General features: G+C 48.5%; 1 protein-coding gene across 1 annotated transcript in view; it reads right to left on the minus strand.

Moving 5' to 3' along the window:
• Positions 1 to 12,775, minus strand: part of DPY19L1 (dpy-19 like C-mannosyltransferase 1) — a 62,575-nt gene extending 49,800 nt beyond the window's left edge. Inside the window, exons 1-4 of the mRNA XM_064169943.1 lie at positions 12,283 to 12,775; positions 11,203 to 11,271; positions 3,208 to 3,232; positions 1,014 to 1,101 (exon numbers count right to left, since the gene is read on the minus strand). Coding sequence (XP_064026013.1) covers positions 1,014 to 1,101; positions 3,208 to 3,232; positions 11,203 to 11,271; positions 12,283 to 12,583 — 483 coding nt within the window. The 5' untranslated portion in view covers positions 12,584 to 12,775. The remainder of the gene's footprint in view (positions 1 to 1,013; positions 1,102 to 3,207; positions 3,233 to 11,202; positions 11,272 to 12,282) is intronic.
• Positions 12,776 to 13,542: the final 767 nt, after the last annotated feature.

Below are 13,542 nucleotides of genomic sequence, written 5' to 3' on the forward strand. Positions count from 1 at the left end.
AATTAGGACCTCAGGGTGCCGGTGGACACCAGGCTTACCATCAGCCAGCAGTGTGCTCTTATGGGCAGGGAAGCCAAGGGTATCCTGGGGTGCACTGAGTGGGACCAGCAGGCTGAGGGAGGTTCTTCTCTCCCTTTACTCTGCACATCTGGAATACTACATCTAGCAGAAGCTCTTCAGTTCAAGGGAGGCAGGGAACAAGAGAGACAAGCCAAAGGGATGAGATTTAACAAGGCCAAGTGTAGGGTTCTACACTTTGGCCACAACAACCCCAAGCAGCACTACAGGCTGGAGACAGAGTGGCTGTCCTCCAACAAGTAGGGGTGAGGTAGGTCTCTTTTCCCAAGCACAGAACAAAAGGACACAGCCTCAAACTGTGCCAGGGCAGGTTCAGGCTGGACATTAGGAAGAAATTCTGTGTTAATTCTGTGATTCCAAGACGCAACCACAGCTACACACCACACGAACACCTTGCAAGGTGCAACATATGTTAGCTGCAGGTTTTATGGACTCACCATCCCTGGAGATGTTTAAAAGGAGGCTGGATGAGGCACTTAGTGCCATGGTTTAACTAATTAGAAGAGTTGGTGATAGGTTGGACTCAGTGATCCTAAAGGTCTCTTCCAACCTGGTTGATTCTGTGATGCAACCGCAGCTACACACCACACAAACGCTTTGCAAGGTGTAACATGTTAGTTGCAGGTTTTATGGACTCACCATCCCTGGAGATGTTTAAAATGAGGCTGGATGAGGCACTTAGTGCCATGGTTTAGTTAATTAGAAGGGTTAGGTGGTTGGTTGGACTCAGTGATCCTAAAGCTCTCTTCCAACCTGGTTGATTCTGTGATGCACACAAACGCTTTGCTTGCCAAGGTGTTACACATATTCATTACAGGTTTTAAATGGAGCCACTTCTAAAGAAGGTAGTAAGAAATTTTGGGGAGTTCACAATCACAGAGTTAGAGACAGAAGCTTCCCAAAGCAGTGCTTATTTTACTGAACCATAAGCTAACCATTTCGGTGCGAAAAGCCATTTCTCTTTCCAGGGTCGAGAGGTGAGAGAAGTGACGGTCGTTTTCAAAGAGGGTTGTTATGTGATACCTGGGAGAAAACAATCACAACAATTAAACCTCTTTAGCCACTGTTTTACAACTTGTATTCAACCATAGAGAGGGAGGTACAGCTGGCAAAACACTCAGTGGAGACCCAAAAGTTTATTTACCTGGCAACCTACCCCACACTTTTGCAACCTACTCCAGACCCACATTTGTTTTCTCCTCCACACCCACATTTGTTTTCTCCTCCACACCCACATTTGTTTTCTCCTCCACTGACATGATTTTAAATGGGGGAAAAAAAAACATTACCAACTCACAAAAGGAGTTATTAAACTCTACTATGGGACTAATTACAACACTCTCCATTTATTTTGACTGAAGTGCAGACACTCCAGGATCAAAAGCTTAATGCTGTTAAGGCTAGCGAGTCTACACACTAGGTAAAGAACATTCACACACATACTAAAGCACAACTAACAAAGCACAGATTAAAAACTGGCAAAAAGAAAGGTGCAAACAGGAGTAGTGTTACGTTTTTTCCCCCTAAAAAGCCTTTCCTGACTTGTGTTTGAATGCAGTTATCTGCCATTATATTGAGATGAACTTATCAGAAGTGCATGTAAAGAAAGGTGCAACTATAAATGGGGAGAAAAGCAGCACAGATTAAAGACTGGCAAAAAGAAAGGTGCAAATAGGAGTAGTGCTAAGCTCCCCCTCCCCTAAAAGCCTCTCCTGACTTGTGTTTGAATGCAGTTATCTGCCATTATATTGAGATGAACTTATCAGAAGTGCATGTAAATAAAGGTGAAACTATAAATGGGGAGAAAACAGCACAGAAAAGAAAGGTGCAAACAGGAGTAGAGCTAAGCTCCCCCTCCCCTAAAAGCCTTTCCTGACTTGTGTTTTAATGCAGTTATCTGCCATTATATTGAGATGAACTTATCAGAAGTGAACATAAAGAAAGGTGCAACTATAAATGGGGAGAAAAGCAGCACAGACTAAAAACTGGCAAAAACAAAGGTGCAAATAGGAGTAGTGCTAAGTTTCCCCCACACACACAAAAGCCTTTCCTGACTTGTGTTTGAATGCAGTTATCTGCTATTATATTGAGATGAACTTATCAGAAGTGCATGTAAATAAAGGTGCAACTATAAATGGGGAGAAAAAAAGCACAGATTAAAAACTGGCAAAAATAAAAGGTGCAAACAGGAGTAGTGCTAAGCTCCCCCTTCCCTAAAAGCCTCTCCTGACTTGTGTTTGAATGCAGTTATCTGCCATTATATTGAGATGTACTTAGCATCAAAAGTGTTTTTAAACAAAGGTACAGGTAAAAATGGGGAGGAAAATAAAAAAGGACAGGGAAAATGCAAATCATTTTGAAGTCAAAACCTTGCAGCTTCCAAGAGAAGCTTCACTTCCAACACGGGTAGGAACCAGAGCAATGCACATGACTGTGGTGCTGAACAGAAACTTGTAAGGAATGAACTGCTAAAAAAAAATCAATAGGTCTTTTTGAGCCAGGAAACAAAAACAGAGTGGCAGAAGCTGTTAGGTTTTATCCCTGCAACAGCAGCCATGAAAAAAAACAATCACTACAGAAGTCCTTCTGTTTCAAGTCTATCCTACAAAAAAGAGAAGGGCAAGGATTAGGATGGAACTTCAACCACAAGGATTCAAGGATCACATTGACCAAAAGCAGACAAAAGGCCAATTTTCTGTACACAAAAGAAAAGCACTGAGCTGAAGAGGTGAGAGTAAGCACGATGTAAGCCCAAGGAATTAGAGCAGAATCTAAACAAGCACAACACAGGAGAGAGCTGAAAGGATTTACCTGGACTTTCAAAACCCACTCATTCAGAGTGAAAAAAAAAAAGCCTGCTAGTGGAAATGGACCTCAATTTGTATAGCTAAGCAACAATTTTCCACCTGGAAGGCAAGCTTCTCTGTTCACTTTCACATCAAGGTTCATCACACCAAGACATACCACATCATACCAAGAACCAGAATTACTACAGAGACAACAATTTGATTTTGAGAAGAAGAAAAAAAATTCCCCCATTAGATTGTCTAAATATAAATCCCCTCCCCCCCAAAAAAAAATCACAATTTAAAATCTCATATTACTCTGAAGTGATAAATTTAACCTTACCAATGTAGGACTCCTGCAAAAGCAGCTGTAAAGGAAACAAAATGCGTCAAGTTAGTCAAGTATTTAAATAACTGAGCATGAAATCATCTTCATTAAAGTAATTACAGTCCTATTGCAGGGATGCACAGAGGTGCTCAGCCCCCAAAAGGAAGAGAGGAGAAGTCTGAACTAAATTTCAAGGCCAGCCCTTATGAAACCTGAATTTGTATGCAGCAACAGGCAACGTTCCCACCTATATCCTGCGTCGCTCAAGTAGATCCATCACAGCCTAATGCACCCCTTTCAGCTATCAAAACCAAATTAGAATGATAAGCATTTTTAATAAGCACAGATATTTTTAACACTTTTAAAGGTACATACTGGGACTGTTAAGTCCTGCTCCTTAGCTCGTGCTGGGAGCTGCACTGCTAGGTCAAAGCAAAGGCAACACATCGGCAGGACCCAGCGGGCGGAAAGGGCTAAAGGTCTTAATGCTGCCACTGTCACCTGCAGCTCACTGATTCCTGCAGCCACAGCCTTCACATATTGATTGCCTGGCAGCTTTTTCATGGAAATGACACAGAGCAAACCTCCCAAGCCAGAATTTACAAACACATCATCTGATCCAGAAAGCTTTTTGAAGCGGATCCGGCAGCAGCTGGACTGCTGAGGAGCTTGTGGCTCCCTAGTGTGATACAGGAGGCACTGGCACTGTGATGGAAAGAGGAGGGAAAGGCACTTGCACCATCAGCTGTGCAACTGCTTTGCTCACACCTACACAAGCCAGGACTTAGCAGTTGTGAATTGGAGAAATTCTGAGCTAGAAACTTCATGCCTGAAGTGATAAACTCTCACGTTGGGCTACCTACCCTGTACGAACTGGGCTGCTGTGGGGCTTTGGTTGGTTTCTTTCCTAATGAACACAAAGAAGCTTCATTTCCAGAGTACATTGTCCTGGAATACTGAGAGACCCAAACAGCCCCTGAGAACCCACATAAATCCAGCTGAGGTTACAACTGCTAACTAAGGTAGACTCAACACCATTCCATTTGTCCATCCAGAGACTACCTGCATTGTTCTCATGTAGCTACAGACTAGGGGAGGCCACCTAAGGGACAAAGGGAAATGATGGTGGACAAACAGCCTAGGTCTGTGACTTCATGAGCATGGCAAGACCCAGAGAGCAGAAGCCAAAGCATTTTGCTTGGGTGGCATTCATTACATATCCAGAGGTCACCATAGAAGCTCAGCTTCAGTGAGGAATAAAGGGTAGGCATTTTAGAGGAAGCACAGTGCTCATTCTCAACTGAGCATGTCATGGCACAGACTCAAGCTGTGCCAGGGAAGATATAAGGTGGAAATTAGGAGAAAGTTGTTGTCAGAGAGAGTGATTGGCATTGGAATGGGCTGCCCAGGGAGGTGGTGGAGTCTCTGTGGCTGGAGGTGTTGAAGCCAAGCCTGGCTGGGGCACTTAGTGCCATGGTCTGGTTGATTGGCCAGGGCTGGGTGCTAGGTTGGGCTGGGTGAGCTTGGAGGTCTCTTCAAACCTGGTTGATTCTGTGATTCTTAGTGCCATGGTCTGGTTGATTGGCCAGGGCTGGGTGCTAGGTTGGACTGGCTGAGCTTGGAGCTCTCTTCAAATCTGGTTGATTCTATGATCTTTTGAGTTCAGTGTTGACTCCATTATTCAATGGGTAAATCTGATCTTGAAGTCAATGGAATTTTTCATGTTAACATCACAGTAAAGAAATAAAAACAAGAACTAAATTGTGTATTTTATTCACTATTGCATGGCTTAAGTTCTAAATATGTTCATAGAATCACCCAGGTTGGAAGAGACCTCCAAGATCCTCCAGTCCAACCTAGCACCCAGCCTTCAGGTGATGTTTACAGACGTTTTCTGGGTGCTCTGAGCTTGGAGGTCTGTTCCAGGCTGGTTGATTCTATGATTCTGTGTGTTCAGACTGCCAGGCACATGCTTTGCAGAAGCTGGGTAAGCTTGGAGATCTCTTCCAAGCTGGTTGACTCTGATTGCCCTCTAGGCACACAGTGGCTCTCTGCCATAACCAAGCCTGATAGACTGGCTGCCTTTGAACCAAGAAAATACATATGGGTAATGAAGAGTGTTCTTATTCACAGGCTAGAGAGAGCAGAGGGAAAGTGGAGGCGAGAGCCACCCCCCCTGCTCACTGCCAGCTGGACAGAGAAATGTGCTGAGCACCATGTCCCTCTCCAGGGTGCTCATGTTCACACACCTCCTCCAGCTCACAGGCACCCAGGCACGGTCCTGGCCTCTCTGACAACAACAGAACAGGTCAAGTTGCTAAATCACACAAAGGCCCACACACTGCTGCAGAATATAGCCAGCAAGTGAGTGAACCTGCATGTGTTCAGACAGCATGGCACATGCCTAGGGTGCTCTGCTTCTGCACAGCAGCAGGGACAAGACAAACAAAAACATCCTTGCAAATCCAGCTAAGCCTGACAAGTGCAGGGTTCTACACTTTTTGGCCACAACAGCCCCAAGCAGCACTATAGGCTGGGGTCAGAGTGGCTGAGAGCAGCCAGGAGGAAAGGGACCTGGGGGTGCTGGTAGGAAAGAGGCTGAAGAGGAGGCAGCAGAGTGCCCAGGTGGGCAGCAGAGCCAATGGCATCCTGGGCTGGCTCAGGAGCAGTGTGGGCAGCAGGACAAGGGAGGTTCTTCTGCCCCTGTGCCCAGCACTGCTCAGGCCACCCCTTGAGTGCTGTGTCCAGTTCTGGGCTCCTCCATTCAAGAGAGATGTTGAGGTGCTGGAAGGTGTTTGGAGAAGGGCAGCAAGGCTGAGGAGGGGCCTGGAGCACAGCCCTGTGAGGAGAGGCTGAGGGAGCTGGGGGGGTGCAGCCTGCAGCAGAGGAGGCTCAAGGCAGAGCTCATTGCTGCCTGCAGCTGCCTGCAAGGAGGCTGTAGCCAGGTGGGGTTGGGCTCTGCTGCCAGGCACCCAGCAACAGAACAAGGGGACACAGCCTCAAGCTGTGCCCAGGGAAGTCTAGTCTGGATGTTAGGAGGAAGTTGTTGTCAGAGAGAGTGATTGGCACTGGAATGGGCTGCCCAGGGAGGTGGTGGAGTCTGTGTGCCTCCAACACTGAGCCCAGAGGTGCTGCTGCTGGCAGTTCTCCTAATCAATGGCACCAACAATGCAGCTGCCGGCAGCATTCGTTATCATTGCCAGCGCAGGTCGCAAGAAAGGCTGAGGGAGTTGGGAGTTCAGCCTGGAGAAGAGAAGGCTCCAAGGAAGCCTTATTGCAGCCTTTCAATACTTAAAGGGGGCCTATAAAAAGGAGAAAAACACACACAAAAAAACCCAAGGCCTGCTGCAACAGTTTTAAACTGAAAGAAGGGAGATTTAAACGGGACAGAAGGAAGGAATGATCTACAATGAGGGTGGTCAAACACCACCCCTGGACACATTCCAGGTCAGGCTGGATGGGGCTCTGAGCAACTTGATCTCTTTGAGGATGTCCCTGCTCACCACAGGAGGATTGGACTACATGACCATTTCATTTCCCTTGCAGTTCAAAACACCCTTCAACTATATATTGCAATAGAATCACAGAATCAACCAGACTGGAAGAGACCTCCAAGATCATCCAGTCCAACCTTATCATCCAACCAACATCCCCACAGCTCCATAATGCCATATAAAACTACATTTATGAACCTCAATTTTAAAGCTTTACAAAGATGTGAAGTGAAACTGGGCAAGACAAGAAAGAAAACATCTAAGGAGGAAAAATAAATGTCTAAACCATCTGCATGTACAATTTAATGCTTACCTCAAGTTACATACTACACCTAGCAGCTGAGGTTGTATGATGCTACACTGAAACCTGCTGAAGAGATTTCTTAGCTCCCTTGCAATCACTGAAGTAGTTTTCTCAAAGAGAAGCCTGGATTTCAATTAGAAATTGACCACCACAAGGTTTCATTTCAAGCTTCACATTTTTACACACAGTTTCTAGGGGAAAGAAAAGTGAAATTATTGAAGGGCTGCTCAGTAGAGTTCAGGTTAAGTGGAACTCAAAGGTCCAGGAAGCTTTCAGGAGCTGCAATTGTGGGTTTTTTATGCTGCAAATTCTTTTTAGGATATGAATTTCCAGGTAATTCCAGGTGCATTAAGAAAAATGTGTCCAGCATAATGAGGGAGATTCTCCTCCTCTACTGTGCCTTGGTGAGGCCCCACAAGGAATACTGCATCCAGTGCTGGGCTCCCCAGTTCAAGAGGAACATAGATCTACTGGAGAGAGCCCAAGGGAGGGCTACAAGGATCCTGAAGGGACTGCAGCAGTGCCTGATGAGGATAAGCTGAGGGCCCTGGGGCTGCTTAGTCTGCAGAGGAGAAGACTGAGAGAAGATCTAATAAATATCTGAGGGCTGGGGGTCAGGAAGGAAGGGACAGCCTCTGCTCACTTGTGCCCTATGATCAGGCAAGGGATGGAAACTGCAGCACAGCAAGTTCCACCTCAACATGAGGAAGAAATTGTTGACTGTGAGGGTCCCAGAGCCCTGGCACAGGCTGCCCAGAGAGGTTGTGGAGCCTCCATCTCTAGAGCTTTTCCAGCCCTGTCTGGATGAGTTCCTGTGCAACCTGCACTGGATTCTCTGGTCCTGCTCTGGCAGGGGTTGGGGTTGCACTGGAAGCTCTCCAGAGGTCTCTTCCAACCCCTAACATCCTGTGAGCCTGCAAGCACATCAGCTACACCAGCACCACAGCAAACCATAACCCATAAAGAGACACATTTTGCAGTCACTGTATGAAAAGCAACAGGGTAGTCCATAACCTTTCTTGGTTATTACTTACTGAGGCTCACATTTGCACAAAGAATTATTTAATATCTCAGCAACACTTCTAAGACTCTCAATAAGACCTGATGCTGAAATACATTAAATATACACACACCATGTATTAAAAAAAATCCATATTTAAAACTACATCAAATTCAAGACAGATCACATTAGGAAAGGATATATAGGAGAGGCAAAAGAAATGCACATTAGCTACTGGCACTGTTTGTGTGGTTCCTAATGAGCCAAAGATGCAGTATTTGACTGCTGCAAATTCATTATCTCTTAATATGGAAATTACATTTCAGATTCAAACATGCCACTTATTTTATAGAGGAATCAATACATTGAAATCTGATTCTTCCCTTCACTTTTGTTTAAAAATCAACATCTCTAAGTGGAACTACTTTGAGAGTGATTTTGGAGAATTTCACCTGGGGTTTCACCAAACTTCCACAGCATCTCTCTGTTATACAATGAAGACCTTTTATGAGCACCCAACAATTCACCTAATTACTGACACTTTAAGAGACAATGTGCTTAATTCACAGACTTCCACCCCGAGTCCAAGCAGGGGCATCTCAACAGCCTGTTTTCCCACTCACATTAAGCTAGTTTCTGATGGAAAACAGGCAGATCAGCTCCCTTAAATTCCCATCCTTTGATCTCATTAATGTCCTTAAGGGAAAGGAATGAAGGAACACTGCATAGCTACAGCTGCTACCTACTTGAGCTGGCAGGTGCCATTTTCACCCCAACCTATCAAGCCCTAAAAGCAAAGCAGATCAGAGTTTTGCAGGCTAGGAGGGCCATTATGTAAAATCTAATTACCTATTTTTACCTGTTCTAAGAAAAGCAACATGAGTAGCACATAAAGAGCATTCAAATTGTGGGAATTGACTGCAGAAGAATACAGACAGAAGTCACCAAAAGAACAACTGTAATGCAGCAGGAACATGAAACGTACTTGTAAGAGATGAATACTTTTGAAGGATCCCCAGAGGGATGAGGCAGCAGTAGAGCAGCACTGGGAATAAGGAGGGAACGTGCAAGCATTGACTACACCTGCAGCTTAGTCAAGGTGTTTCATTGTGAGATGCTGTGCAATTTAGGAAGGATGCCTTCAAGAATAAGGCCTCAATTCAACAGCTGCTTAACATAAAAAAATCAACACACCAGGGCAAAGTGTCACATAAGAATGTCCTTAAAGCTCTGACAGCTATATTGTCACATGTAGATAACACTTAAGAGTAAAAAAGACAAATCCTCACCTTAGAACTGTCTCCAACTGTGTGAACCTCTGCTTTTAAAATCACAGAATCAACCAGGTTGGAAGAGACCTCCAAGCTCATCCAGTCCAACCTAGCACCCAGCCCGATCCAGTCAACTAGACCATGGCACTAAGTGCCTCATCCAGTCGTTTCTTGAAGACCTCCAGGGACTGTGCCTCCACCACCTCCCTGGGCAGCCCAATCTAGACCTTAAAGCCTAAGCACAACTAAAATTCCAAGACCACTAAAAGTAACCTAACACCACTACTGCGTATTTACTCCATTTCCATTCACTGCTACTGCAAACATTGTGAACCCTTAAGGGTATTTAAAATAACACACAGATTCCTGAAGTATTTAATTGTTTATCTGGGTTATAAATCTCTCTCTCTCCCAAACCTGCTCTCCAATTTCAAAGAAAGAACAGCATTTTTCAACTCTGAGCAGCAAGTAAATGCATCTGTACCATTTAAGCAACTACTAGACGAGGAAACGCTGAACCAACACAGCTAAGCAAAGCGATTCAGGAAGAGTTTATTCATCAATTAGTTTGTAAGCTAAAGGTTGCTTCCTTGCTGCTACTTTGCCATGTAATCCATCAAACTGAAGAAAGTCCCTTTGGCAACGAGCACTACTGGTAGGGTGATTAATAGGACCAGCATCTTTGGAGTACCCTGACATTTTTCAATAGAATACCTTTAAGAGCACACCTAATTGCACACCTGACAAATATGCTCTTATTTCACATTCATTACCTTTAGGGATGCCATTTCTTAGTCCTGAAAGTGCTTTTTCTCAGACTTTGACCATTAGCTGTTTTATTCATCTCTGAATCCATACCCCTCTGCAGTTTTATGTTCCTCCAATCCATAACCCTTCCCCAAAACGAGCTGCGTTGGTTACATCGCTTACTAAGAGTTGCTTGGCTTTAGACCCTTCTACAGTTGTATGTTCCTCTATCCATAATCCTACCCCCAAAAGAGATGCTTTGATTATATTGCTGAGTAGGAGTTGTTTGGGGTTTGTTTTCTCCGTAGCAAACAGAATCATAGAATCAACCAGGTTGGAAAAGACCTCCAAGATCATCCAGTCCAACCTAGCACCTAGCCCAACCTGTCAGCCAGCCCTGTCCAGTCAACCAGACCATGGCACTAAGTGCCTCATCCAGTCTTCTCTTGAACACCTCCAGGGACAGTGACTCCACCACCTCTCTGGGCAGCCCATTCCAATGCCAATCACTCTCTCTCTGAAGAATTTCCTCCATCCAAACATCCAGCTTATACCTCCCACGGCACAACCTGGGACTGTGTCCCCTTGTTCTGTTGCTGGTTCCCTGGGAGAAGAGACCAACCCCCACCTGGTTACCTATAGAACCAATTTGTGCCATTTCAGCACATTCATTAAAGAATTCTGAAAAAGGATATTCTACAAACCTGTAAATTCATTTGAAATAATTCTATGGCTTTTTTTTTCTGGATCATTCATGTTTAGCTCATTCATCCTTTCACATCATCTTGAATTTCCTTTTCTTCATCTCCCTGTGCAACCATTCCTTGAATTCGGAGACTTTATACATTTTTCTTGCAGACTTTTAAGGTCAAGTTGAAAGACATTAGCACTATTGCTTTTCATTTAACCTTGAACCCATACTGTCACTCTTTTAAAAAGCAGAGTATGTATTTTCAACATGAACGTTGAAAGATCCCTAAGCAGTATCCAGGCAGCTTATTTTCCTGCCACTACTCTGATGCTACATCAACAGCTTTACAAAGGCTAACACCTAAAAAGTTATTCCCTGTTTCTTCTAAGCACAAACTTGTTTGTTTCCTCAGGTTAGGTTTCCAAACATATTTTGGGACAGTTTACAATTCCAGAGAAATTAAACAGAGCAGTGTTCTCTAGCAACGCATTCCTTCTGCTTACCCAGCAGGAAAGTGAGCCATATCTTGCTATCAGCTTTGATGTTGAAGGCCTTCCTGTCATCCACAAACACTGCCAAAAGAAAACAAAACCACCTTAAGCATCAATTAAGAACTGCCTCAGCAAATCTATTCCAACTCCGCAGCATCAATTCCCTGCACGAAACCTTGCCTGGGCTGCAACCAAGGCGAAAGAAATTTCAAGCAGTTAGCAACGACACACAAAAGCTTTTTAAACACCTCAGACAGGCGATGAAAGTGACTATTAAGCATCAGAGACAGACAGTTCAGGCGGCCACGCAAATCGTTCGCCGTTTAATTCCGGCAAGAACTTTCACCAAACAGCTGGTCCAAAAAAAAAAGGGGGGGTTTTCTACTTGGATATCGTGCTGACAAATCGGCTCCAAGTCAGCCTTTGGAAGCATAAGCGACCCTCCGTCCTGGCAGCAAAGGCTTACCAAGAAACAAGCTGCTCACGCCAAGGCTGCAAGCTGAGCTACTCGGGAGTTAGTTACACGAACAGGCACGCTCGCTCCCCTCTCCCCCCAAAGGATGCTGAAGTGGTAAAAAACCCTTTTCTTTCCTTTCCCTTCCCTCACCCCCCGGCTTATCGCCGGTATCGGTGCGGGTCTCCTCAGCTGCTGTTCTTGGAGCCTCCTCCCGTTGTGACAGGCTGGAAAACGGGCACGGGAAGAGCGGGAGAGCAAGCGCCGCTCCGGGCAGTGCCAGACGCAGCCTCCTCGCTTCCCTCCCCCGGGCAAACGCCGTGAGACCACAGGGGTAGCCGCTTCCCGGCCGAGGCGCTCCGCTGCCCGCCGCCCCCGCACCGTGCTCCGCAAGCAAACCGTCCTGCCGCTTCCCTTCCCCGGGCAGTACCGAGAAGCCAGCCCGTGCGCCTGGGGCTGCCGCGCCGGGCCGGTAAGTCCGCCGACAGCCGGGAAATGGAGTGGGGGGCGAACCGGAGCCCCCCAGCGCTTCCTGAAGGCGGAAGGACTGACCTCCCAGCCCAGCGGGGGCAGAGGAAGCGGGAAGAGGGCAGCACTCGGGGCAAGGGGCAGCTTTCTCCCCCCACCCCCCACCTCACCTCGGAGCCAGTCTCTGCAGACGCGCAGGAGCCTCAGGGGCCCGCGGCCCAGCACGTCCCGGTCCCATTCAGCCGACGGCCCCTCCCTGAAGGGTCTCTGGGGGTCGCTCCTGGCTCCCCGCCGGCCGCCGCCTCCCTTCCGCATGGCGCGGGCCCCGCCGGGGACCTGCCTGCCGGGAGAGTGCGGCGGACGCCCGCGACCGCTCCCGGGGCTGGCGCCCGGCGATTGGTGCTGCTGCTGCTGCTGCCCGGGCTTGAGCGGCAGCGACTCTTTGTTCCTGCCTCGGGTCGGGACGGCCATCTCCGCATAGTCCCCGCCGGGGCCAGGGGGTGCCGCGCCGGAGCAGAGGAGAAGACGGGAAGCGGTCCTCAGCGAGGGGATTCCCCACCCCCGGGCAGGGCCCGGAGGCCGCGGGGCGGGGACGGAGCCGGCGGGTCGGCAGTAACGGGGCGAGGAGAACGGCTGCTCTCAACTCCCCCGGCCTGCTCCGCCCGCTTGGCCACGTGGGGGGGGTACGGGGGCGGCGCTCCCCGGCGGGGCGGGCAGCGGCTCCCGGCGCAACGCCCCCTCCCTCGCCCCGCCCCGCCCCGCCGCTCACGCACGCACCGCCCCGGGGCCGGCAGCGGCGGGAGGGGCCAGCGGCTGCCCCCGCCCCGCGCACGCCCCGCTGCGAGGCCTGCGTGTCCCGCGCGGGCTCCCGGCCGCCTGCCGCAGGGCCGGGAGAGGCGGCGGGAGCGGGGCCGTGCCCGCGCCCGCGCCGCTCGCCCCACCGGCCGCCTCTCGCCTCTCCTCCCGCGTCCCGCCCCCGTTGCCTGCTCCTTGCCCGTCCCTCAGCCGTTGAGCTTTGTAAGCATCGCTTCGGTGAGACCGAGCCCCCTGCAGACAGAACAGGACAGGTCTCCGGAGCGCCTCCCGCCCTCGGCCTGCCCAGGTTTTAGCTGCCAGGAGCTAACCGAGCTGCTGTGTTGCCTTGTCCCAGGGCATTGCTGGCCGCGGAGAACCACTTCCCCTCCTTGTTCCGTAGGTTGAAGTTGGGCTTGCTGTGCCGGGTGCCGCTGGTGGGAGCAGCGCTGCTGCGGCCCCTGCCACCGAGCACCGGCAGCGCCCAGCTCCGGGCGCACAAGCAGTATGCAACTCGGCCGAGCCATTGCTCTGCCTTCAGAGGTCCCGTACAATGCGGGCCCCCAAGCGCAGAATGTTTCACTCCCCCCTAAAGCAGCCACCTTCGGCACATCACAGCAGCACGCTGAAGCTCCTAC

This window comes from Pogoniulus pusillus, chromosome 32, assembly GCF_015220805.1.
Source record: "Pogoniulus pusillus isolate bPogPus1 chromosome 32, bPogPus1.pri, whole genome shotgun sequence".
Taxonomy (NCBI): domain Eukaryota; kingdom Metazoa; phylum Chordata; class Aves; order Piciformes; family Lybiidae; genus Pogoniulus; species Pogoniulus pusillus.